Here is a 27,762-nt window from a genome sequence, read left to right as displayed (position 1 = left end):
GTAGGGGCACAAGAATGGGAGCAGAGATGATAGGCAGTCATCCCAGTGACAGGCAATTATAGTTTGGTTTAGAGTGGTGGCAGGTAAAGACAATAAGATCAGAGAGATATTTAGGTGCTAACATGAACAGGCCTTGGTGGTGGCTTGGATGTAGAGGCCAAGGAAGAAAGAAAAGTCCAGGATGAGTTTGTGTGTTCTTGTCTGAAACCAACTACAGTGGCCCAATGGATGGTGGGGAGGCCATCTACATGCAAGAGAAGGAGCAGGTTTGACGGAAGATACTGAGTTTGAAAGGCTTTGGGGGACATCCAGGTGGAAGTGGCCAGCAGACATTTGGATGGAGGGTTGGAAAGCTCAGAAGAGAGAGGTCTTGGCAATATATGTTTGGGAATTCCCACCACCAATGCATACCATGGATCACAAAGCAGCTCATGGGGAAAAGTGTGTGGGGTTCTGGGGCCAGTCCCATCCCTGAAAGACATAGATAGTGATCCACTATCTATGATCCACACCCAGTTGGATCATTCATTACCTGACCAAATGTTGCCTTAGAAATGCCTTGGGGAGGGAGAGCAGTTTTTAAAGCACATTTGCATAAAGCTGAGGCCCATTTCACATATACCCAGGGTATTTGCTGTTGCAAAGAACTCAGGGAATACTCCTTAAAAGCAAATGAAACATTCGTAAAGTAAATTCTTGTGGCTCCCTCCATGTTCTCCATTTTGAAGGCATCCTGTGAGGCCATAGAAGGAGGTCGCTTATGGAAACAAGAGGGGGCTCATGACAGGAGGGGTGGTGGGCTCTGCTGGGGATTTTTGAAGAGCAGCAGTTTAGGATTCCAGGGGAATGTCTGGGAAAAGACCCAGATTTGGTTCAGTCAGCTGAGGCCTTCCAAACAAACACAACAAAATATAAAGACTCTGGATAGCTGGGAAAAGGACTTCCCTGACAGGACTAAAAGAATTGCAGTTCCCAGGTTGCAGATGGTTGGCACGCCCTTCCTTGGCCCTTTCAGGTGCCTCTGTCCCTGTGGGAGGGCCCGGCTGGAGCTACCTGCTTCCTCAAGGGAGAGTGGCAGCTGTGTCCCAGACAGATTCCAACCAGGACTTTCTGGGGGCCAGTTAGCTAAATGCCTTAGGCAGATGTGGAGCTGGCCAGATCCTGGCTGGGTGGGGCTAGGACCTGTCTGGAATGAGGGCAGGAAGCACTGTCTGCCATTGGCCAGCCATGCAGAGTTATGTTTCCCCCTCTGGAGAATGCAGATATGTTGGAGCAGTGAGTCCAGCCTCTCTGGGCTCTAATACCCAGTTCCTTGGGCCTGGAAGGCATCACATCTCCAAAAGGTGCCTCAAAACACACACACACAGCTGAAGACAAGGATGCAGGGCAGTAGCTGAAGGAGTCTCAGCTCTCCTGGCTCTGCCATTAGTTCACTGTGCCCGTAGCTTTCCTTACCCCTCCCAGGGCCTTAGTTTCCCCATTTATAACACTGGGACCTGGTCATCACATTTGTCTGGCAAATAATATGGCATCAATAAATACGTGGTAATAAATACTTGGCAGATAAGGTAAAGTAAAAGGGGAGGAAGAAGGGCATTTCTTTATTCAACAAATGTCTATTGAGGACCTACTATGTGCTTGGCCCTGTGCAAGGTGCTTGGTGTACAACAAGACAGGCACAATCCTTGTGCTCATAGAGCTTCTTTCTAGCAGGGAAGATCTACATAACAAGTAATTCCAAGCATAGATGCAGCCGAACATATAAGGAGGGGGGTAAGCAGGGAAAAGAGGGCACTTGAGTTGAGACTCCAAGGATAAATAGGAGTCCAGAGGTAAGGCAAAGCGGAAAAGCCGGAAAAGCCGTTCAGGCCATGGGAACAACATGTGCCAAAGCCCCAGGCGGAAGAGAGCACTTTCGAGGAACAGACAAGAGGCCATTGTGGCTGGAGGGTGGGGGTAGGGAAGTGTTCTTGAGCTGGGCCTTACTTGTCCCCAAGCTCTGGAGGTTGGAGTTCATATGGGAGGCAAAGGGAACCCTTCACAAGGCTGCAGGAATTGAAGCAGACTGTTTTCATAAGATAGTTGTGGTGTGGAGAATATCTTGTAGAGAGGGTGGAGGGAAACCAGTTAGGAAGGTAGAGTGGGAAAAAGCTTATGGACTCTAAAGCTAAGAAAGTTGAGTCTGCTAAGGCTTAGGGTCTGCCTGCTTGTGTGAGTTAAGGGAAAGGGAGGAGACCAGGAGAAAGCCTAGCCTCTGGCTTGGGGAACTTTGTGGATGGATGTAACACTGTTGGGATGGGGAAGGCAGGAGGAGGAACCACTAGGGCCTGGGTGTGGTTTGGGATGCACTGAGTCTGAGGAGCCTGAAGACAGGAGATGGGGCATTGAGGTGGCAGTACCCAGCAGGCATCAGCTGTGCCCACCTGGGCCCCAGAGTTAAGGTCAGGAGGGTGAGGGGCATAGGTGTGTGGCTGAGGCCCAGAGGGAATGGAAGGCTCTTCCCGGTGCTGGCAGCTGTTAGCCCTCTGTGGCGCTTTCCTGTAGCCCATGCATGGAAAGGGTTAAGTCACAGAGGGAAGGCGGTGGGAAAGGCAGGACTGGCAGGGTTGGCCCCTGGGAGCTGCAGCTGGCAAAGAAGCCCTTCCGTTTGGGCCGGTTAGGTGCGCAGCAGCTGCCCACACCACTACCTTTGCCTTCACCTTCACCTTCCCTGCTCACCCCCTTCCCCAGCTCCTTCCCAGTTTCCCTAGGCGGGGCCTCCCAGACTAATGCATTCCAGGTGTTGACACAGCCCCAGGGGCGGCAGGAAGTGGGGCAGGGAAGGTTTAGGTCTTTCTTACTGTGTGCATCGCCTAGGGGCTCCAGGCTCCAGGCCTTACTGACTGCTCTGTTCTCTGGAGAATTCCTTCAGGGATCTCTGTTTGGGTCCTGAATCCCTGGTACAGTCAGGCAGTGGTGAGAGCCCCCCAGACGCAGCTCTGCCACTTCCTAGCTTTGTGTGACCTTGGGTGAGTCACTTCACCTCTCTGTGCCTCAATTTTCTCATCTGTAAAATGGGGTTATTATGCCCACCTCTGAGTGTTGTCATAAGAATTAAACGCCACAGGTAAAGAAAACCCGCAGCTCTCAGCATGACACATTATAGCCATGTTCAACAAATGGCCCTGGCCCTGGCCCACCCTTTTTGTTTCTGCCCCCTTGCGTCTCTGAGCCTGCAGCCCTCACTGTCTCTGTCTCCCTTCTGACTTGCTTTGGTTTTACAGTTTCCCTCTCTAGCTGTCCAGCTCTCTGTAGTTTTCCTGTCTTGTTCTTCCTTGTCTTTGTCCCAGTGTCTCTGTCTCTCTCTGCCTTTTTCTCTCATAATCTTTCTGTGTTACTAACTCTCAAATTTGACCAGGCTTCTGGTGAGAGTGGAAGGGAAATGGGTGGATGTTGGGTCCCTGGGGTCACACACAGCAGGGGTCAGAGGGGCCATTCCCTAGTGGCTCTGTCCTCACAGGAAGGGAAATCCAGCCAGCGTGGCAGCCCCAGAGCTGGGTAATTACTGCCCCCAGTGCTCCCAGCTGCAGCTCCACTCCCTTCCCTTCCTGTCCTCTGAAGTCCCCAGCCCCCCCTGGGGGTGGAGCAACCATCCCCATCCTTCTCTGGCCTCAGGTCCAGAGACACTGGGAGAAGGCCAGGCCCTTACAGCAATCCAGCAACTGCAAGAGGGATGGGCTGCCTGTGCTCCCATGTGACTGTGTGTTGTGTGGTGTGTGTGTGTGTGTGTGTGTGTGTGTGTGTGTGTGTGTGCATGCCATGCATGCACATGTGCCTGGCTGCCTGGCTGTCTTTATCCCCAAGGGTCTGTTTTGTGTATATCTTAATGTTCTTATTTCTGTATGTCTATGTATACGTTTGAGTGTGTCTGTATATATCTGTGTGTCTATGTGTGTCTTTGGGTCTGTATTTGTTGTATGTTCCTATTTGCTTGCTTGTGTGTCACCTTGTTTCTGTCAGCCCCTGGGAGTTTCTAGATGTTTCTGCATGTGAGTTTCTGTTTGTAGATCTTGTCTGTGTGTGTGTGTGTGTGTGTGTTTCTGTGCCAATGTCTGTCTCTGTATGGCCCCTATGAGTCTATATCTTGGTTGTGGTTGTGGTTGGTATGTGTCTGGCAGTGGAGGGGGGTGGTGACTGCTAGTCTTTTGGCCCTTCCTGCTGCTTGCTCCTGTTCCGGAATGTTTTTACTAACCCAGGACTGTTCATTGTGCCCTCAAACATACTCTTCACCTCCCTACCCCTAGTATTGACACCATTGCTCACTTTTCTTCCTTTGCCTGTAGGACTGTGCCCATTCCACCTAAAACCTACACCCCTTTCTGGATGGTTGAACTTGAAAACCACCTCCTTTAGAAAGTCATCCCCACTCATCCCTTCAAATGTGATTTCTTTCCCAATTCAGCAAACAATGACTGAGGATGTGCTCTGTGACTCTGGACACAGACATGCTTGGGATCCAGTCCCAGTTCTCACTGTGTATCCTCAGACAAGTTATTTTGCTTCTCTGCATCTCAGTTTTTGTGCCTATAAAATGGAGCTAATAGTACACAGGGTTGTTAGAAGGATCCCTTACAGGAAAGCATCAACACAATGCCTAGCCCAGAGTAGGTGCTTAACAAACACTTGAATCCCCATACTTTATATCTTCCACTAAAAAGTGAATACCTTGAGTTCCAGAGAGTTCTGAAAGTTCTTGCAATCCCCTGCTCTCTTCTCCAGGCACCTTGCACAGGGCAAAGTGTGAACTGGACCAGGCAGAACAAAAGGCAGAATCCAGTTCAGGGAACTGCCAACAAGTATTGCATGAGCTAGCTCCCTGAGCCTGGTCAGGCCCAGAAGAGATTGGGCCCTAGCAGAGGGTGTAATAAGGGACCTTCAAGGGTGCCACCCAAGAGCCAGAGCATGTCAGGGCAGGAGGTAAACAGCAGAAGTGTAAGGGGCCTTAAGGACCATCTACTTCAGATATCAGAAAGTGGTGCCCCACAAGTTGAATTTGACTTACAAATTTTGCTTGGCCTACTCACTGTTTTCAAGACTAGGGGGTTTCACATAAAAGTTTAGATTTCTGGTTCCTTGAAATATTGGAAGATCTGAAAGTACAGGGCCCTGTTACTGCAAAGTGACAATTAGATAGAAGGGAGGAACTACTGTCCCTACTTCAGGGGATGCATGTGCTCTCCAGTTTACTCCAGTCCTTATCATTCCATAATGTCTTATACTGTTCTATTTTACAGAAAGGCGTTCACTTTCCATGAGGGTCCACACTTTACAGAAACATCCTTCACTTTACAGAAGGGGCCTCACTTTATAAGAGACTTGCTCCATGTTACAGAAGAGTCTTCTGTTTGGCAAAGAGTCCTTCATTTACAGACAGGTCATCCATTTTACAAAAAGGTCTATAGAACTCTCCTCGCATTTTAGAATGTCCCTCCATTTTGAAGAAGTCTCCTCCACTATGGAGAAGTTGCTTACCTTTACAGAAGGGGCATTCTTTGTATCAAAGAGACCTCCCTTTTATAGAAAGTTTCTCTACTTTGCAGGAAGAAAACTCCTTATTTGCCAGAATGGCTCCCACTTTCCAAAAGTGCCTTCACTCTGCAGAAGGTGCCTCTGTTTTTCTGCAGAGTCCTTATGTTCAGAAGACCAGTTCACTTCAGGAAAGGAACCTTCAGAACTACCCACAGGGTTCTTGTAGATAGCTCCCAGTGCCCTTCTCACACTTGACAGAACTTTGTGTTTGAACTTTCATGGAGATCATCTGCCAGACCAAGCAAGGCCTGGGTCAGTCTGGCCAAAAAGGTGTAGGGCAGCTGGACTGAACCTCACATTCAAGGCCAAGGTGGAAGGACATGGGGCAGCTATGCCTTTATCCCCTGCTTTTTTCTCAAAGTGAGGGACTCCCCCTTCCCCACCAACAGAGCTGGCATTCCAAAAGGCACTTTCTTATTTGCTGTTGTTCTTTCTTCTCCACTCCCTCTGGTCCCTTTCTCCACCCCACCCCACCCCACCCTACCCCACCCCACTGCCAGGAATTCCAACTGTCCCTGGGGCCTACCTCTTAGCCTGGAGAGGCTGAGATCTGGGGGCTGTAGGGAGAAGCATGCAGTAAAGGTCAGGAGGCCTGAGTGCTGGGGCCAGCTTCTGTCCACTCTAGCATCTCACCAGGTCCTCAAAATGAGGAACACACACATATTCTCCCCCATTTTGCAGATGGGGAAATTGGGGTCCAGAGCTGTAAAGCAACTACCCAGGTCACCATGGAGTTAATAGCTGAGGTCCAGTCTGAGGCCCTATTAGCTGACTTGAGATTGAGCCAAGGCTACAGCTAGGAGGTGGGAAAGGGGGTGTTGCTGTCCAGGGAAGGGGCATGCTAGCAGCGGAAATTACCAGAAAGAGGTGAGGGAGAAGCAGGGTCATTCCAGTGGAAGTGGGCAAATGGAGGAGCTCTTATCTGCAAACAGCTAGAGAGTAGACTTGTTCTGCCAGGAGCCCCAAAGCATGTGCTCAGGGCACCTGCCAAGTAGGGGCATGCAGCAACCAAAAACAATTTTTGGAATGATTTTTATTTCTTTTTTCTTTTCTTTTTTTTTTTTAGCAAACAAAATTGTTTATTTAATTCAATATCTTTTTAATGCCGGCATATATGTTTTACATTATGAGTAAGTGTTTTACATTATTTATTTATTTATTTATTTATTTATTTATTTATTTATTTATTTTTAAATTCTATTTATTTTTAATTCACATCCAAATTAGTTAGCACATACTGCAACAATGATTTCAGTAGATTCCTTAACCAATTTAGCCCCTTACCAATTTAGCCCATTCCCCCTTCCACACCCCCTCCAATAACCCTCTGTTTGTTCTCCATATTTATGAGTCTCTTATACTTTGTCCCCCCTCCCTGTTTTTATAGTATTTTTGTTCCCTTTCCTTATGTTCATCTGTTTTGTCTCTTGTAGTCTTCATATGGGTGAAGTCATATGATATTTATCTTTCTCTAATTTCACTTAGCATAATACCCTCCAGTTCCATGCACGTAGTTGCAAATGGCAAGATTTCATTCTTTTTGATTGCTGAGTAATACTCCATTGTGTATATGTACCACATCTTCTTTATCCGTTCATCCATCGATGGACATTTGGGCTCTTTCCATACTTTGGCTATTGTTGATAGAGCTACTATAAACATTGGGGTGCATGTGTCCCTTTGAAGCAGCATACCTGTATCCCTTGGATAAATGCCTAGTAGTGCAATTGCTGGGTTGTAGGGTAGTTCTATTTTTAATTTTTTGAGGAACCTCCATACTGTTTTCCAGAGTGTCTGCACCAGCTTGCATTCCCACCAACAATGATTTTGTTATTTCGATGACAATAAATTGTCATGGAAAAATTCAAAACTCTATTATACTTCTTAACACTTATTTTACAGTTTTGTATGATTTGTATTTTCAATTGAATTTGAATTGAATTTGAATTGGGGGATGGGGTACCATTGTCTTTCTTTGCCATGCCACCTGTCCTAGGAATCCTGCCCTGATCTGAGGAGCTGTCAAGGAGAGCGGGGCTGGATTCTGTGTCCATCTCTGGCTGGGTTTGCTCATGTTTCTTGGTGTATCAACAGCTTTGTGTTGGGTTGCAGCCTGTGGCCTGTGGTTTTATGTATCTGTGTGCATAGTTTTGTGTCTTTGTGGATGTGCAGTTCTGTTGGCTTTCAAGTTTAACTCACATTGCTGTGTGAGTGGGGGCAATATGCTCTTTCCCTCTTTGTTTCATGGACTCCCCCAAACCAGGGGCTGTGATTACTATCCAATTATCCAGATAAGTAAACTAGGTTCAGATAGATAGAGAGGCTTGCCCATGGTCACGCAACTAGTAAGTGGGGATGTTGGGATTTAACCAGGGTCTGTCTGTATGACTTCTAAACCAGCTCTTCCTAATTAAGGTGCCACAACACCTCCACCCACACAGTCTAGTCAGTGCACGCTGTCATGCCACCCCTCTTTGGAATAGTCACATACCATGGGTTTTAAATGATTGACCTTGTTTTTTAATAAATAAGACCAGATTAAAGGTTATCCCAGAAATAATGTCGCTGTCATGAGCATTCAGGTGCCTATTGCAGGGAAATTGGGTAGAGCCCACAACTTGCCTGAGGCTTAAATGGACAAGAGACTAGGGGGCCCTGGTTGCCAGGTGCCACCTCAGAGGCCTTGCTCTGCCTCATTCACTCTAAGCCTTCCTTGACTAAGGTTGCTAAAATTTGCTCAAATAAAGTATGGGTAGATTTGAATTTCAGATATACAACAAATAAGTTTTTAGTATAGCATAATAAATTTTTAGTATAAGTATTCATGAGACATGCTTATACTAAGAAATTATTCATTGTTCATCTGAAATTCAAATTTAACTGGGCATTGTGTATTTTATCTGGTCACCCTGTCCCTGGCCTTTCCCTCCCCTGAGATTCCCCAGTCCTAACATGCTGACCCCCCTTGTACTTCCTAAGCTCTACCTTAGCTTTTCCTGAATGAGACTCTCTTGTCTTTGAGATTGGGAGCTCCCTGAGGGTTAAGATCAAGATTACCTTTTGGCCTGCTGAGGGCCTGTTGGGACTGCACACCCCCACAGCAGAGCTGGGACAGTGCCCTGAACTCCTGGGGTGCCCAGGGTGTGCTTCTGGTCAGTGACAAGAGATGCCAGAATGGCAGCAATGATTGTGTGTGAGCACAATGCACCAAGCACATTGCATGTGGACATGTGAACAACTCTGCAGCTCTCACTAGGTCCTCGAGGGCTGTGCATTGTCAATATGTCTACTGGGTACATTTTCACAAAGTATTATAAGGTTTGGTGGTATGACTTTCTGCAGGGGGTGGGGTGGGGAGGCTTTGTGGCCTCTGCTCTAATGGGCACTCAGGACTCTGGTAAACCCAGTGGTAGAGGAGGCAGTTCTGGTGGAGGACTTTGTCAGATGTGTAGGTGTAAGTGTGTGTGTGTGAGAGAGAGACAATGCTGTGGATTGTCAACTATAAAAAATGGGCTGGAGAAAACCAATGCAGGATCTAGCCAGGTGGGGATGGGATGGGACAGTGGGAAGGGCTTTGGTATCCAGGAAAGGAGAAGGCATCCCTTGGGAGCTCCCCAGGGACAGAGATGGGATTTTTCACATCCCTCAGCACTGCATCTACTTGGGCTCAGAGCAGGGCTCAGAAATATTCAGGGAACTGAACTAAGCCTAGAGAAGCCAGAGAGTTCAATAGGGTTGTGAAGTGCCATGGAGGCCTAGCTGAGAAGTTCCTATTTTCCCCATGGGCAGTGGGAAGTCACAGAAGGTTCTTGTGCAGGTAAGTGGCATGACCTGAGCTGGAGGTCCATCTACCCACTTGGAGGGAGCAAGATGGGACAAGGGGACCATTGAGGGAAAACATAGGAGGAGACAGGGAAATGTAGGCAGAGGGACAGGAATGAGGAGCACTGAAATGGGAGAGGGAGGGATCTTGAACCTTCTTCCTTCAGTGGAGCTTCAGCTGGTTCTTGGCCGGGCCTTGGCTCCTGAACTGGAACCCCACTGTCATCTCCCTACAGGTGGGTGTAGAGATATTGTGCTCACTAGCCACACTGCAGCTCACAACTTTCTGAAGCACTGGGGTATACCCCTGCCCCTCCTACTTCCCCTCTTTTCCAGCTTCCCTTGGAGAGCAAGATTAAGAAAGGAGTCCAACTCAGGACCAGTCTGCTGAAACTCTGCCATTGACTTGCTATGTGACCTTGGACAAGTCGTTGCCTGTCTCTCTGCCTTCATCTACTTAGAAACTGAGCTCACAGTCCCTGTCTCTCTCTCCTAGGAATCCAGAGTGTCCCAGAATATTTGAATTTTATCCAGCCTCCCATTCTGCAGGGCTGCTTACAAGGAGGCAGAAAGAAAGGAGAGGCAGGTCCATTGGTGGGCTCCCAGGTGAGGTGGATGAGAAGGGATTAGAGAATGGGCCAGAGCACGGCCACAAAGAATGGTATAGTTACCCTACCACCAGGACAAGCAGTGGAGCAAAGAGAGAGAAGCCCAGCCAGAGGGCCCCCAGCTGCTCTGTACAGACTGGGTAGGGAGAGCTCACCTCTGGAGGCCTGCCTGCTTTCAGGTGTGGAGACAGGGCCAGGTGGAGCCCTGAGGAGGCAAACAAGGGGCACCTGAAACCCTGGAACCTATGTGTGTCTTTGAGGGGGGATGTCTCTGCACAATGGGGTGCCTGGCTTTGCTTGCTAGATCTCTGGCCCTTTCAGCTACCCTGTCTCTCACTTTCTCTGGCCATTTGTCTCTCGAACTGTGTTTCCTCATGTGCCGTCCTCCAAGTGATTCATCCTCTTCAACCCCACGCCCAGGGGGGTTGGCAGGGCAGGACCAGGCCAGGATGTGCTGAACAGGGCAGGGTACACTGCCCAGCTGAGCTGAGAGGAGCACCTCCTCCCTCCCAGTCAGGGCCCTGCCTGTTCAAGTGAGAAAGGAAGTGAGGACACTGCACCCAAGGCAAGGTACTGGGTGGAAGAGTGGGGCTTGGCCAGGGGCCTGGGGCACCATGTTCCTTCAGGATTGTGAGGTGACAATGGCTGGAGTCCCCTGGGGCCTACCTTGCTAGCCTGTGGCCAGAGTAGGGCCCAGGGCCCAGGGAAGCTGCTGGAACACTATAGTTTGGGCTATTCCTTCCTTCCAGGACTGGGATACCCAAAATTCCTGTGGCTCCTTTTGCCCATGTGACCCTGTAGGTTGTCTCTGAATGTTATAGCTGTATGTTTTTGCAGCAGAGGGTACGTGTAACACCATGACCACTTAGACCAGTAGTCTTAGACCAAATTTCAGGTGTTTATATATGCCTGAGCCCCTAAGACTCAAAGACACCATGGACATGTTTGTTTCATGAGTATGACATAGTAAATTAGGGCACATGTCTGTGATTGTGTATCTGTGTTTCTGGGTACATGGTGGTGTGTGACTTTGTGATGTTATCCCATTGTGTGAGGCAGTATCTAACATGGTATAATAACCCTGCATGGCTATAGTCTTGATGACTGTGTGAACCTGTGACACCATATTATGGCATGTGTCACACTCTGTGGTCCTGCAATTGTGAGACACAGTATAAATTACACTGTATATCTTTGTGACTCAGTGTAACCATATTTGAGGAGTATATATGATGGTAAGTGGTTGGGAAATTATTGTATGAAACTGTATAAAATGAGAGGCTTGCCACTGTGTGATTTTCTTTGTGACCGTGCATGACTGTGTTTGCTGGGTGTACATGATACTGTGGCGCTGTGTGATAATATGTGAGGTTGTGACTGTGGGTCTTTGTGACTGTGTGTGACCAGGCTTTTAGACCCAACAGTTGTATGAAACAGTCTCAATAACACCGTGTGTCTCTGTAATTGAGTAGACCTTTTTGTGACTGGTGATTTGTGAGACTATATAACACAGGATAAGAGACCCTGTGGCTGTGAGAGGCTATGTCGCTGTGGCACAGCAAAACCAACACTGTGTGTGGGTGGGAGCTCTTGACTGCCACTCACTCTCTTGTCCTCACACCTGTTTGCCGGCACCCTTTCCTACACTGTGGCCTTTCATGGCTTTCTCTGTCCACAGGATGGTCACCTGTCTCCTCAGCCTGCCACAGGGGCTTGCCCTCTATGCTCTGCCCAGCCCCCCCACTCCACCCCCACACTGAATTCTCTGTCATATGAGACCCTCTATAACTCCCTGACTAGCCAGGCCCACCTGAGCCCCATACTCCTTCCCTTGGGACATGTCATCCTGGATGGTCCCTCATTGTCTCCCAGGTGGAATCTTCCCTCCCAAAAGTAACCATCATCTTCCCTAGGGCCAAAGACAGAGGTGGATTTAGGGAGTCCACAGTGAGGGAAGAGGGAAAGTACAAAAAAGACCTCCCTTTTTCTGAATTTGTTGCCCACTGTTTTAAAGCTGTTCCTGTGACCTGAATGCTGGGTTCTGTGTGTGTGGTTGTGCATGTGTGTGGAAGCAGAAGAGGGTAGTACAGATTAGTGAGAGGCTGGGATTTTAAGAAGCAAAACTTTTGCTCATGAAATACAATTTTGTCATAGCATGCTCAGATGTATAAAATTGTAGACAAGGAAATCCAGATATTCTCAGGACCTTAAGAAAAAGGGTGAAGAACAGTTTAGCTCAGCATACTTACTGTGGCTATATAAACAAGGGCTGAAAACACATACACAAATTGTAGGGTGCTCGTACCCACCCCTAGCCTGGTTAAACTCCCTAGTAATAATGCCTGCTAACATACAAGGAATCAATGTACGGATCACAAAGAACTCTTGTCTATTGATGAAAACAGCCAGCCACAGCCCTGGGTCTGGATCCCCATCTGAGGGCTGTGGTAGGGGCTTCCCAGAAAGACAGTGTGCCCAGGAAAGGGGCTCAGGGAAACCCAATACCCCAATACCTGCTAAGACATACAAGTCCCCGGCTCCTTTGGGATAACATCAATCGCTTCACACCCAGGTTCTCCTTTTCTGCAGGGCTGCACCAAGGAAACCGTATCCTGGTTAAAAGTTTGTCCCTTGACCCTGGGCAGAGCCTTGAACCTCATCCAGAAGGTCCCCAGCGGCTTCGCTCAGACCCTGGCCCCCCTACTGAAACCCCCACTCAGCGTCCCTCACCACTGAAGCGGACACCAGGCCCAAAGCCACAAGGTAAGTGGTTCCAGAGAGGGGCAGAGAAATGGCCCGGGGGAGGAGACAATGGAAGGGAAAGGTTGGCCAGTGTCAGAGGAAAGGGCTTGTTAGAAGGATAGGAAGCATCATGGTCTAGGAGCCAAGGGCTGTAGCCTGGGGCTAATGCATACATACTGGCATCTTGCCTCAGGCCTGCTCTGTACCTACCTTGGGCAAAGGTGCAGACTAGGAGTTTGTGGAGGGCCTTGTGGCCTGACTATGACAGCCACCTCCAAACTCAGCTCATTGGGATCTCCCCTCTCTCTTTTCCCTGTCAATTTCTCCAGTCCCCCCAAAGCCCAGCTACCTGCAGATGCCCCGGATGCCCCCCCCACCTGAGCCCATTCCCCCTCCACCATCACGCCCTCTGCCTGCAGACCCCCGAGTGGCAAAGGGCCTGGCCCCTAGGGTGGAGGCCAGTCCAAGTTCTGCGGCGGTATCCTCACTGATTGAAAAATTTGAAAGGTGAGTCTGATCCCTGGAGGACCCTGTGGGGGTGAGGGTGGGCCTGGGACAAGAAGGACAGCTTTAAGACAGGACTCTCAGCCAAGCTCATACCCTGCCTCCATGTGTGTCCACCACCCACCTCAGAGAGCCTGTGATTGTCGCCTCGGATAGGCCAGCCCCTGGCCCCAGCCCAGGTCCCACAGAGCCAGCCATGTTGCCACAGCCACTCCCACAGCCACCAGTGCCCCAGCTTCCTGAGAGCGAGGCCTCCCGCTGCCTGTTCCTGCTGGCTCCTGGGCCCCGGGATGGCGAGAAGGTGCCCAACCGGGACAGCGGCATTGACAGCATCAGCTCGCCATCCAACAGTGAGGAGACCTGCTTCGTCAGTGATGATGGGCCCCCGAGCCATAGTCTGTGTCCTGGGCCCTCTGCCCTAGCCAGTGTCCCTGTTGCTTTGGCTGACCCCCACCGGCCCGGCTCCCAGGAGGTTGATAGTGACCTGGAAGAGGAGGACGACGAGGAGGAGGATGAGAAGGACAGAGAAATCCCAGTGCCCCCAATGGAGAGACAGGAGTCTGTGGAGGTACTGACCCATGCTCACCAAATGGCAGGACTGTGTGGAAAAACCAGGAGCCTGGCTTTTACACTTGGTTCTTCCCCAGCTCATTATTTCTCAAAACAGCATTGTTTCCACTTAGAATGTTCGGCTTCCCTGGTTTCCTGGTACTAAATATCGGTAGCAAACCCATATTTCATCCCCCCAGTCCTTCACTGTAACTACCAACATGACCATGCACAGTTCCAAATGACTACCAAGAAAATTGTTCTACCTTTATCAGAGAACTACTAGCTGGACCTCAGTTTTTCCATCTTGAAGATGAGCATCCTGGTTGGGGATCCTTACAGTCCTGTTCCAGCTGGAAAATCCTAAGACTCAGTAGCTATGTGACATTGGGCAAATCTCCACTCCCCTACCACAAGCCTCAGTTTCCTTATTTGTAAAATGGAAAGTCTCTCATATCCAGAGACTTCCTGGAAGCTGGCCTCCAGAGGGGCACAAGAGCTAGAGCCCCTCCTGTCCAAACGACCTGGGGCTGTGGCAATGAAGGCTCTTGGCAGCAGGAAATTGTTTCTGTGCCCCCGCAGCCTAAGGCTGCTTTCAGAGGCATCCTTGCACTTAAGTTAGGTTGTAGCCAGAACAACTTCTTCACCAGAAGCCAGCGCAAATATAGGGCCTGAGGCCAGGGACTCAGCAAGTATGTGTCCAATGGATTGGAAACTGGGCCAACAGGCAATGAGTTTTATACATTCTGGTACTTTCATGTTTTCTTCACATTCCAGGGACTCAGCAAGCCTTTGCTGACAGTGAACTGAGTGAGTGAATAAATAACATGTATAGACTACTTAATTTGTGGTCTTCTATGTTTTACTTATATTAAATCATTAAATTATCTCAATTGCAAATGAACTTAAGTCCTATTACTATCAGTGTATGTAGATGAGAAGACTTAGATACTGAGCAGTTACACAACTTATGCAAGCTAATGAATGACAGAGGTAGGATCTGAACCCAGGAAGTCTGACTTCCTGGCCCACATAATTAACCACTGCACTATTCTAAATGGATAAAGAGAGCAGATGACTGGGTGCATGAGTGGCCGAGTGAGAGAGTGCATATCACCAGAATTGAGGAGTGGCCTTTATGGTACACTGGGGAGTCAGGGATGAAGTTGGGAGGCTATGGGTCTAGAGATGCAGGTTGGGATTATCCCAGGGTAGCACTGGGCTTAGAGTAGCATTTGAGCTCTTCAGAGAATTCTGAGGGTGAAGGTTAGGGCACAGGATGATAAATGAGTGGTTGCCTCTTCTCCTTTCCAGTTGACCGTGCAGCAGAAGGTGTTCCACATTGCCAATGAGCTCCTGCAAACTGAGAAGGCCTACGTTTCCAGGCTCCATCTCCTGGATCAGGTGAATGGCCCCTCAGGGATCCCAGGGCCCCAGGACCTGGTAGGTGGGTACCAAGGAGGAAGTAATAGGGCCTGAGCTCAACCCTACCATTACCAATCTAGAGTTGGTAAGACCCCTTTCTGACCTTGACCCCCACCCTGTCTCTGAAGTCAATTTTTATTATGACTCCAAACTTAATCTTTGTACCAACCCTCATTGCTAACTTTGGGTGGGTACATCAGCCCTGACTGCAACTCTGACCTAGATCCTGAATTTACCCCAGCTGTAAACCAGACCCTGAACTTCATTCTAATTCTGGCCGTATTCCTGACCCCAAATCCACTAGTATCCCTAAGGGTAGGAACTTTTGCTTGCTTTACTCACTATGTTATACCAGCCACTACAACAGTGCCTGGCACACAGTAGGAATTCACAAATATATGTTAAATGAATGGATCTGACCCTGAACCTAATTCTTGACCCTGCTCCTGACTTCTCATTGTCCCAGTGCCTACTTCCAGGTCCTAACCTTGATAACCGGAAATCCAACCCCACATATAAGCCTAGCTCCATTCCCTCTCTCCTCAGTCTCAAAACCAATGCAGATCCCAAAGCTCCACAGAGCTTCCCACAAACACTGCCCTCACCTACAAACTGCCCCTTCCCCAGCCAAGCCTCAGGCCCAGCTGCGCTGAACACTCCTGCCTGCCCCACAGGTGTTCTGTGCCCGGCTACTGGAAGAAGCTCGGAACCGCAGTTCCTTCCCTGCTGATGTTGTCCATGGCATCTTCTCTAACATCTGCTCCATCTATTGCTTCCACCAGCAGTTCCTGCTGCCTGAGCTAGAGAAGCGCATGGAGGAATGGTGAGGGGCCCCAGATCTAGGCTGTCTGCCTTCCTTTCCTCCTGCCTGTCCTCTCCTCTTACCGCCTTTCACAAAGAGAATAAGACCAAAGTTCTTCCCTCTATGCCCTCCCAATCTAATATGAAACATAGACCAGGACTCAGAAAATTGTAACAGCACAGCCCTTAAGAGTATGAGGTTAGGAGCCACATTGCCTGGGTTCAAATTGCAGCTCTGCCACTTGCTAGCTCTGTGATATTAAGCAAGTTTCTTAAATTATTGTGGTTCAGTTTCCTCATCTATGTAATGAGGATAATAACAGCCTACCTTATAGGGTTGTTTTAAGGATTTAAATGAGTTGACACGTGTCGAGAGCTTAGAACAGAATCCTGTATATAATAAGCGCTCAACATGAGCTGTTGTTTTTTATCAGACCTAAGATAGAGCTGAGAATGGGAGGCTGTAGGAATCCAGACAAATGGACCAAACCTAGTCTGGGGTTAGAGAAGGATTCAAGGAAGAGGTGATTCCTGAGCTGAGTCCTGAGATAGAAGGGCAGAGTTTATAGGCAGTCTCCTAGCCACCAGGATCTCCTCTTTCAATCCATCCTTTAGAGTCTACCTGCCATAATGGTCTTCCTGAACAATCAGACCATGTTACTTCCTTTTAAAAATCATCTCCATGTTCCCCACACCCACAGGATAAAGTGTGTCCCCCTCACCAGACTGTACCATGGAGGGCTGGAAGGAAGCCAGTTCCTACATCTCCCCAACTGACTTTTACCCCTGAGGGATAGACCAGACCTGGTTCTTGTGTATTCCCCAGGAGACTGTGACCAGTGAGGGCTAAGACCAGGTCCCTCAGCAGACTGTGACTCCTGAAGAGTATGACTAGGCCTGTTCACTTTGCCTCACCTATCAGACAGTGGCCCTGTCAGGGCTTGGCTAAGTATGACTCATTTGTGTCTTCAGAATCACCCAGCATAAGGCTGGGCACAGAATCAGTAATAAGTGTATGAAGTGACCCTTGCAGTGAGGTACGGGCAGGTATTCCAGAATATATTATTCCTGGTACTTGCAAAGGGCAGAGTTGAGGTAGGTGGTAGCCCGGGCCAATGTCTCAGGTCAAGCTGAGCCTTTTGGCCTAACTGGCCTATAACATAAGCAGCAATTCCAGAGGAGCAGACTGGCTAAGAAGTAGATTTCCAGGAATGAGATGACAGTAGCTTGCCTGTGGCTAGAGACCTAGAACCCTGGGAGAATTCTGGGGGACAAGGATCAGCAGGACCATGTCAGCCCCTGCTTCCACCCCAGGGACCGCTACCCGCGCATCGGAGACATCCTACAGAAGCTGGCACCCTTCCTCAAGATGTATGGCGAGTATGTGAAGAACTTTGACCGGGCTGTGGAGCTGGTCAACACCTGGACAGAGCGCTCCACCCAGTTTAAAGTAATCATCCACGAGGTCCAGGTAAGCAGTGAAGCTGGATAGGGCAGACTGGGGAGGAAAGGTCTGCAGGGACCCAGTGACAGGTCTGTTGCCAGGCCTGAGTCCCTCTGCTTCTGCCTGTCACAGAAGGAGGAAGCCTGTGGCAACCTGACATTGCAGCACCACATGCTGGAACCTGTGCAGCGCATTCCCCGCTATGAGCTGCTTCTCAAGGACTATCTGTTAAAGCTGCCCCATGGCTCCCCGGACAGCAAGGACGCCCAAAGTGAGTGCACACATCTGGGCCCTGCCCCCTACCCCATCCCCCAAAACTTAACTCACAGGGTCAGCCTTCCATTGCCACATAATTGAGATCCCAGAGCAGGTTCTCCGAACTGAAAGGCCCACATCGAGGCTCTGGAGTAAGACCGCAGGATGAACCTGCAGGTCAAGATCTTTCCCTAAGTACCCAGACAGAACATTCAGGAGTCCCCCAGTCTAAAGTCCCCAACTGGAGCCCCAAAGTTTGAAAAGCATGCCCAGAATGATCCCCTAGAGGAAGCCATCTGTTTTCTAGGCCAAGACCCCAAGGCTGACCCCTAGACTCATGCTGAAATGAAGTTGTGCCAAGTCGAAAATGAAACTGAGTCTGAACCCCCAGGGACTGAGCTACGAGGCCAGGAGCCCAGACTGATCCCTCAAGCCAAGCCCTCTTTACTGAATCTCCACAGCTGAGCTCCCCACGAAGAGATTTGTCTTTCCATCCTGACTTTCCATCCTCTACATTTAGAGCTCTACTCTGTCACCAGCCGCTACCTAGAATGAACCTCCCAAAAGAACCTCCCAAGTCTGATCAGAGCCCTACAGAATCACCTCTTCAGAACTAAGCACCCCAGACTGAACCCTATATTTTCTACCTCCAAGATTTGGATCTCTAGGCTGAGATACTCCCTCTTCAGACTGAGTCCTCACACACTGAACTACTAGAAAAGTATTTCATTCTGATTCCTCCAGTATGAGGCCCACCCCCCCCCCCAGGGTCATACCTCTAAGAGTGATCCCCAGAATCTCCCCAACTTTCTCTCCCCAGACTATTATTTCCTTTCTTTCCTTCATTAATATAGCAGCTACTTACTGAACACCTTGGTTCTGTGCATGTCATGGGCACAGGGGATACAGAAGTGAACAAGACAGCAAATAGACAATAAACAGAAGTGACAAATAAACAAGAGGACATTAGAAGGTGCTAAATGTAATTCAGAGATTAAGAGGGTGATATGATAGGGACTTTGGGGCTTACTTTAGTTTGGGTGGCTTCTCTGAATAGAAGATATTTGAGTCATACCTGAATGACAAGAAGAAGGGAGCCATGTGTGGATTGTGGAGGAGCATATTCCAGGCAGAAGCAACAGCAGGTGCCGAGTTCCTAGGGGCAAGAGGGCAGTAGCTTGCATATGTCTGGACAAGCAGGAGGGCCAGTGTGACCTGAACATGACAAGTGAGGGTAGAATGGTAGAAGTAGGGTTGGAGACTTTACAGGCCAGGATAAGGAGGTGGATTTTATTCTGAGTGTAGTGATTAGCCATGAGAAGATTTTGATCAGGATCACTTGGGAAGCAAGAGAGGGAGCTGAGAGACCAATATAAAGCCTTTGTAATAATCTAAGTGAGAAAAGTGCTTGGATGAGGATAGTAACAGTGAAAGCAGTGAGAAATGGTTGGATCCAGGATGTTATATTTGGAAGCAGGACCAAAAGAACTAGGGTGTAATGGGTGTGAGGCTTGGGAGAAAGAGTCAAAAATTACTTGCAGATTTTTGGTTAGTGGTGATGGTTCTCAAGATGAGCTTAGGAGGTCGATTTTGGGCATGTTCAAAGTGAGCTGCCAGTTAGGCAGTTAGATGAGTCTCAAATCCCAGGAAGAGAGATTTGGATGTCACTGGCTCATAGACAGTATTCAAAGCTGTGAGGTTGGCCACAATCACCAAGAGAGTGAATGTAAACAGTGAAGAAATGGGGGCCAAGGACAAAGCTGAGGGAGGTGGAATCAGCAAAGGACTTAAGAAGGAGCAGCCCTAAAGGTAGGAGTAAAGTTAGGAAAGTGTGGGGTCCTGGAAACTCCAAGAGTCAGGGGCAGACAGTTTTGTCCACTGCTGTGCCTGCTTCCCAAACTGAGCCCCCTCCATCCCACCAGACAGGACACTTTGCTACCAAGCCTGGACCTCTAGAAAGAGCTAGAACCCTAGGAAGTTTGACAGCCAAATGCTACAAACATCTGCAGACTAAGTGCCTCAATCCTCTCCCCAAATGAGAGCCCCTCTGAAGTGCCAGGAATGGGATACATAACCTGAACCTCTAGAAAAAGCCTTCTAGACTGATTCCCTGGGAGTAGTTCCATGGACTGACATCTCTAACCTGAGCTCTCAGGCTGAATCCAGTATGAGGTCCCAGTTATATAACCCCACCCTGGTTTCCCCAAACTAAGTTCTGGGCCTCCAGAATGTTCTCCCCACCTTGAGCTCTGAGAGCAAGTTCCCAGTCAGAGCTCTCAACCTGAGATCCCACAGGGAGATTCCCCCTGTGGGAAGAACTTCCCAGTCTGATCTTCCTGGGCCACCATTCTATAAACAGGTATTGCCAAACTTAGCACCCTATATTAATCCCCTATTTACTGTCCCTCAGACTGAGACACCCTATATTTATCCCCGATTTACTGTCCCTCTGTCCTGAGCCCAAAAGACAGACTCTTTTGTCAGAGACTGATCCATGCCACAGACTAAGACCACCAAGCCCTCAGACTGCATTTCTACAGTTCCCCAGTGTGAACTCCAGAGGGAACCCCGAGCTTAATAGCTGCCCAGTCTCAGCTCTAAACAGAAACTCCAGATTGTGTTCTCCCTAACCCAAATCCCCCAGACTGAAGACCCCTATTTTCTATCCCCTTCACTGAGCCCTTAGATTAATGCTAGATTTTCCCCCAAATTATGTGACCCATGCTCCAAGTCTGATCTTCCCCAGTCTCAATTCCCAGACTGACTCCTCCCAGACAGCCCCCCATTTTCTACATCCCAGCCTTGGATTCACAGATTGAGATTCCCAGGCTGAGTCCTTCAGAATGAAGTCTCCAGACTGGGCCCCCTACTGAGACCCAAGAAGGACACCTCACTGGCACACTGAGTCTCCACACTTTATAACCTTCCAGCGGGATCCCCAGAAGAAGCCTCCTGTCTCATTTCTCCACTCAGAGCCCATGAATTCTACAGAATCACATATCCACATTGAGCTTCCAGGACTGAGTTCTGAGACTTTATTTCCACACTGGATCCCTAGCATGACATTTCCAAACTGAAATTCCCCAAATGATCTCCCTGGACTGAACCCCCAAATGAGTTGCCAGTGTAATCTTCCTAAACTGGGCACCAGATAGACCTCTTTTTACCAACTATGTGTCTCTGGGCAAGCTGCTCAGCCTCAATTTTCTCATGTGTAGAAGGAGGATGATAATGATACCTCTCTCATAGAGTTGTTTTGAGGATAAATGAGATAATCCAGGTAAAGCTGTTAGCACAGTGCTTAGCACATGGCAAAGTCTCAATAAATGTTGGCAGTTTTTATTACTGAATGCCCTGACTGATGCCTTCCATACTGAATGCCCATAAAGTCAGCCCCAGATCAAGTTCACCTAACTTAGGTTCCTGTTTTGTACCAATTTCAACCCTATATGAGCCCCCAGAATGAACCTCAGAGCTTGAGCCCAACTGAGCTCCCCAAACTAAGCCCAAAGATGAACCCACACACACACTGAAAGAACTTCCCAGTCCAGTTTTCTGGAGCCACTCAAAATGAAAATCTCTGAAAGCCAGTCTAAGATATGCTCACTAAGTTACCCGGGCCAAGATCTTAAGCTAACCTCCTAACTTTTTACCCCTCAGACTAAAATCCCCAGGTAGAGCCCCAGAAAGTGCCTCAAGGTCTAAGCCCCAATGAATCATATCTCTGGTTCCCTAGACTGACTCCCCCACTTTCTGCTTCCCAGACTGAACTCTGGAATCTGGACCCTAGACTGGGTTTCTCAAATCAGGCCAACTGAAACTGCTGGCCTGGGCTGCCTACCCTGAGCCCAAGACTGAACTCCAAACCCAGACTGCCAAAGCCCCACCATAGCTTCCAGACCAAGCCCCTACACTGAGCTCCCCAAACTGCACTCCCTAGACTTGGACCCCCCAAATGAAATCCTAGGCTGACATCCCCACACTGAACCCCCAGACAGAGCCTACACACACTGGACCCCTGGAAATGTCAGTTTGGACTCCATATAAGACATCTCCAGACCGAGTTCCTGATACCAAAGCCTCTAGTCTTAGCCCAATGGCCTGCGCAGGTCTAAGCTTGTATGCCCACAGCTTGCCAGAGTCTTATTCTCCCTTCCCTGGGTACCTCCTACTTCTTCCACCCGACATGCTCCCTGCCCTGGGGTGGGGGAGATGCAGAATGTGTGGGAGAAAGGGCAGATGGCAGAGCAGCTCCAGCTCTGATGTCAACTCAGCTGCTTCCCAGGTAGACAACCTAAGGCCACCACCTCTTCTCTCTGTTTCCTCATTTTGGACAAACAGGGCACAATCACACCTATCTTACAGAGTTGTTGTGGGGATTGAAAGGAGCTAATTTATGCAAAGCATCTGTTGGGAAGGCCTGGAGAGAGTGGAAGGACTCTGGCCCCATCCTTGGAAGCTCCTAGTCTACTAAGGGATGAAGATTTGTAAATGCATTATGAATATGCAGTGTGACTAGTAGGACAGAGGGGAGCAAAGAGGAATGTGGGAAGCCAGACAGGGTCCCAACCCAGCCTGGGAACTCAGAGCGGGTTTACTGGAGGAGGCAAGCTGAATCCAGAAGACTGAGTGGCAAGACAGGACATGTTTAGGGAGGTGCAAGTGGAGAAAGTTGGAGAGGTCAGCAGAAGTAAGATCTCCAGGGCTTTCAATGCCAGGCTAAATGGCTGGGTCTTTACCCTGCAAATATAGGGGAGCCATTGACAGATTTAAGCAGAAGAGTGACAACAAGCTGTATGTCAGAAAGACCCTCTGGCAGCCAGGGTGGAAGAGGGGTTGGAGATGAGAGACTCCTGAAAGGCCTGACAAGGGCTACGGATCTTGAGCACCAAGACTTGGTCATGGAGGGAGAGCTTCCTAGAAAACCAAGACTTGGTTTGCCTCTTCAGATGCACGTGTACTCCTCCATCACAGGTATATTTTAGTGGGAAAATCCAGCACCATACAGACAAGAGTGGAGTGCAATACAGCTATCGCAGGCCCTCAAGCACTAGTAGGATTCGTTACTGTATGGGGATGTGTAGGGACTTATTCCAAGTTTTTTTTTTTTTCCTGATGATTCCTGGTCACTGTAGGAAATATGGAAATTATAGGAAAGACAAAAAAGGTAGGGAAAAAGATCACCTGTGATAAAAGCCCCCAGGGAATAAGCATGATGAACATTTTGAAATATATTCTTCCTGGTGTTTTTTATACACATATATTTTGCAAAATCAAGATCACACAGTATATACAAGTTGTTATCCTTTTCTTAAAATATCCTGAGCATTTGACAAATTATAAGCATTATTTGTAAAGGTTGTTTAGTATTCCACTATATGAATGCACATAAATTTATTTAACTGAACCCCTACAGTTGGACATTTTTCTTTCCGGTTGACACTGTTGTAAAAATCACTGCAATGAAAGTGTATTTGTACATAGAACATGTATTTTTTATTGAATTTTTATTTTAATTCTAGTATAGTTAACATACAGTGTTATATTAATTTCAGGTGTACAATATAGTGATTCAGCAATTTTATACATCACTCAAAACAAGTACTCATCAAAACAAGTGCACTCCTTAATCCTGATTACCTATATAACCCATCCCTCACCCTAAAGTAACCATCAGTTTGTTCTATATCATTAGAAGTCTGTTTCTTGATTTGTCTCTCTCTTATTTTTTCCCTCTGCTTATTTGTTTTGTTACTTAAATTCCACATATGAGTGAAATCATAAGATATTTGTCTTTCTCTGCTTCACTTATTTCATTTAGTATTACACCCTCTACCTCCATCTATGTCATTGCAAATGGCAAGATTTCATTCTTTTTTATGGATGAATAATATTCCATTATATATAAATACCACATCTTTATCGATTCATTTATTAATGGACACTTGGGCCACCTTCATAATTTGGCTATTGTAAATAATGCTGCTATAAACATTGGCATGCATGTATCCCTTTGAATTGGTGTTTTTGTATTTTTTGGGTAAGCACCTAGTAGTGCACTTACTGGATCATAGGGTAGTTCTATTTTTAACTTTTTGAGGAACCTCCATATTGTTTTCCACAATAGCTGCACCAGTTTGCATTTCCACCAACAGTGCACAAGGGTTATTTTTTCCTACCTCCTCACCAATTTCTTGTGTTTTGATTTTAGTCATTCTGGAAAAGTGTGAGGTGGTATCTCATTGTGGTTTTAATTTGCATTTCCTTGATGATCAGTGATTTCAGCATCTTTTCATATGTTTATTGGCCATCTTTATGTCTTCTTTGGAGAAATGTCTGTTCATGTCTTCTGCCCATTTTTTAATTAGATCATTTGGTTTTGAGGTATTGAGTTGTATCAGTTCTTTATATATTTTAGATACTAACCCTTTTACAAAGATGTAATTTGCAAATATCTTCTTTCATTCAGTAAATTGTATTTTAGTTTTGTTGATTGTTTCCTTTGCTGTGTAGAAGCTTTTTGTTTTGATGTAGTCCCAATAGTTTATTTTTGTTTTTGCTTCCCTTACCTCAGGAGACATATCTAGTAAGAAGTTGCTATGGCCAATGTCAGAGAAATTACTTCCTATGCTCTCTTCCAGGATTTTTACGGTTTCAGGTCTCCCATTAAGTCTTTACTCCATTTTGAACTTATTCTTGTGTATGGTGTAAGAAAATTGTCCAGTTTCATTCTTTTGCATGTGGCTGTTCAGTTTTCCCAACACCATTTGTTGAAGAGACTGTCTTTTTCCGATTGCATATTCTTTCCTGCTTTGGTCAAAGATTAACTGACCATTTAATTGTGGATTTATTTTGGGTTTTCTATTCTGTTCCATTGATCTATGTGTCTATTTTTGTGCCAGTACCATATTGTTTTGATTACTACAGGTTGGTCATATAATTTGAAGTCTGGAATTGTGATACCTCCATTTTGTTTTTCTTTTTCAAGATTGCTTTAGCTATTTGGGGTCTTTTGTGGTGCCATACATATTTAGAATTGTTTGTTCTAACTCTGAGAAATGCTGGTGGTATTTTGATAGGGATTGCATTAAATGTACAGATTGCTTTGGGTAGTATAGCCATTTAAACAATATTTGTTCTTCCAATTCATGAGCATGGAATGTCTTTCCATTTATTTGTGTTGTGTTCACTTTCTTTCATCAGTGTATAAAATACTATAAAAGTTTTCAGAGTACAGGTCTTTCACTTCTTTGGTTAAGTTTATTCTTAGGTACTTTATTATTTTTGGTGCAATTGTAAATGGAATTGTTTTCTTAATTTCTCTTTCTGCTTCTTCATTATTAGTATATAGAAATACAACAGATTTCTATACATTGATTTTGTATCCTGTGGCTTTATTGATTTGTCAGTTCTAGTACTTTTTTGGTGGAGTCTTTAGCATTTTCTAGATGTAGTATCATGTTATCTGCAAATGGTGAAAAGTTTATTGCTTCCTTACCAATTTTAATGCCTTTTATTTCTTTCTGTTGTATGATTGTTGTGGCTAGGACTTCAGTACTATGTTGAGTAGAAGTGAAGAGAGTGGGCATCCTTGTCTTGTTCCTGATCTTAGGGGAAACACTCTCAGTTTTTCCTTATGGAGTATGATGTTTACTGTGGGTTTTTCATAGATGGTCTTCATTATGTTGAGTAATGTTCCCTCTAAACCTACTTTGTTGAGGGTTTTTAATCAAGAATGAATATTGGGGGCACCTGGGTGGCTCAATTAAACGTCTAACCTCGGCTCAGGTCATGATCTCATGGTTTGTGAGTTCGAGCCCCATGTTGGGCTCTGTGCTGACAGCCCAGAGCCTGGTGCCTGCTTCAGATTCTGTATCTCCCTCTCTCTTCCCCTCCCCCACTCGAGCGTGCACACCCTCTCTCAAAAATAAACATTAAATTTTTTTTAAAAGAATGGATGTTGTACTTTGTCAAATGTTTTTCTTCTGCATCTATTTAAGTGATCAGATGTTTTTTATCCTGTTTCCTGTTACTGTAATGTACCACGTTGATTGATTTGCAAATATTGATCCACCCTTGCATCCCGGAAATAAATCCACTTGACTGTGGTGAATGATTCTTTTAATGTATTTTTGGTTCATTTTGCTAGTATTTTGTTGAGGAGTTTTGCATCTATGTTCAACAGAGACATTGGCCTGTAGTTCTGGTTTTTTGTGGTGTCTTTATCTGGTTTTGGTACCAGGGTAATGCTGGCCTCATAGAATGAATTTGTAAGTTTTCCTTCCTCTTCAATTTTTTTTGGAATAGTTTAAGACTAGATATTAGCTCTTCTTTAAATGTTTGGTAGAATTTGCCTATGAAGCCATTATGGTCCTGCACTTTTGTTTGTTGGGAGCTTTTTGATTACCAATTCAATTTCCTTGCTAATAATCAGTCTGTTCATATCTTCTATATCTTCCTCCTTCATTTTTGGTAAGTTATATGTTTCTGGGAATTTATCCATTTCTTCTAGGTTGTCCAAATTGTTGACATATAGTTTTTCATTATATTCTCTTATAATTGTTTGTATTTCTGTGGTGTTGGTTGTTATTTCTCCTCTCTCATTTGTGATTTTGTTTATTTGAGTCCTTTCCCCTTCTTTTTGAGGAGTCTGGCTAGGGGGTTATCAGTTTTGTTGATTAGAATGTGTATTTTCTTGGTAGAGATTCCTATAATCTGAATTATTGAGACAAAGAGTAGGCTCATCATTTTCTTTCTTTATATGACTTTTTCCTGGTTATAAAAGTAGTACATGTTCTTTGTCAAAAATATGGAAAAACAGAAAAATCTAAAGAACACAATAAAACCACCCATAGTCCCACCATCCAGAGACAATTTGTTTAACATGGATATGTTTCTTTCCAGTTACATATGTAATTATTATTGTTGTTATTTTTAATGGCAAAAATAATCCTGTTAAGCTTTCATTTTATTCACTGCCAGTTATTCCATGCACTGTGATTCTGCTATTGTGGCATTTTCTGATTTTAAGTGATGTTGCTATAGACCTCTTTGAGGCTGGTGCTTTCTGGGATGGGAAGGATGTGGTCAGGCCAGGAGGAGGTATTCAGGGAGCAAAGAAACCCCCAAGAGCCTCTTCTCTGCTAGTCTCCCATTTGACCTCCCACTCTGCCCACAGAATCTCTGGAGCTGATAGCCACAGCAGCAGAGCACTCTAACGCTGCCATCCGCAAAATGGTGAGTGGCTCTTCTAGCCCCTGTCCTTCCTTGGCCACCCACCTGTGGTGTCTCTGTCCGGGGGACTTGTGACTTGTGGACATGTAAGGGAAGGCCAGCACTCCAACCCTGCCTTTTGCTTACTGTCTCCTGCCAGGAGCGAATGCACAAGCTGCTGAAGGTATATGAGCTGCTAGGGGGTGAGGAAGACATTGTCAGCCCCACCAAAGAGCTCATAAAAGAAGGCCATATCCTTAAGCTGTCAGCAAAGAATGGGACCACTCAAGACCGATACCTCATACTAGTAAGTGCCAGGTGTGGGCTTGCACACATTGACTTGGTACTCACTCAAGTCTGTACTTCCTGGAGCCATTCTGTCCTCTATTTTTCATTGTATCTTCACTATCTACCCTTGGAATTTTTTACAGGTGATGTAACTAAGACTTAGAAGTGACTTGCCCAAGGTCACCCAACTAGGAAGTGACTCCCATGCCTAGGCTCTTTCCTTGTGACCCTTGTGCCCAATCTGGGCTGTGCTTTCTCCATCTATTGCCTTGAGTCCCCAGCAATAAAGCTTCAGGAGTCCTATAAGGGTAGGGAGCTGGGCCACACCTCTCCTGGGTCCCCCACACTTACATCCCAAAACTTTTCCTTCCTAGTTCAACGACCGCCTCCTTTACTGCGTGCCCAGGCTGCGGCTCCTTGGCCAGAAGTTTAGCGTGCGGGCACGCATTGATGTAGATGGCATGGAGGTGAGCACCAGGAGGTGGGAGATGGTGACCTGGAGTGGGGCCTTGGTGCTGGGAGGAATGAAGTCATTCTGACTTT

General features: G+C 46.9%; 1 protein-coding gene across 2 annotated transcripts in view; it reads left to right on the top strand.

Moving 5' to 3' along the window:
* Nucleotides 1-27,762, top strand: part of FGD1 (FYVE, RhoGEF and PH domain containing 1) — a 41,739-nt gene that overhangs the window by 5,489 nt on the left and 8,488 nt on the right. For both annotated transcript variants that reach the window (XM_027053543.2, XM_027053542.2), the window contains exons 2-11: nt 12,588-12,761; nt 13,070-13,247; nt 13,374-13,812; nt 15,108-15,197; nt 15,893-16,041; nt 17,334-17,490; nt 17,596-17,734; nt 26,897-26,955; nt 27,092-27,238; nt 27,594-27,686. In XM_027053543.2, the coding sequence (XP_026909344.1) occupies nt 12,588-12,761; nt 13,070-13,247; nt 13,374-13,812; nt 15,108-15,197; nt 15,893-16,041; nt 17,334-17,490; nt 17,596-17,734; nt 26,897-26,955; nt 27,092-27,238; nt 27,594-27,686 (1,625 nt within the window). The remainder of the gene's footprint in view (nt 1-12,587; nt 12,762-13,069; nt 13,248-13,373; nt 13,813-15,107; nt 15,198-15,892; nt 16,042-17,333; nt 17,491-17,595; nt 17,735-26,896; nt 26,956-27,091; nt 27,239-27,593; nt 27,687-27,762) is intronic.

Source organism: Acinonyx jubatus, chromosome X (genome assembly GCF_027475565.1).
Source record: "Acinonyx jubatus isolate Ajub_Pintada_27869175 chromosome X, VMU_Ajub_asm_v1.0, whole genome shotgun sequence".
Lineage (NCBI taxonomy): Eukaryota > Metazoa > Chordata > Mammalia > Carnivora > Felidae > Acinonyx > Acinonyx jubatus.
This window is presented reverse-complemented; position numbering and strand designations above follow the sequence as displayed.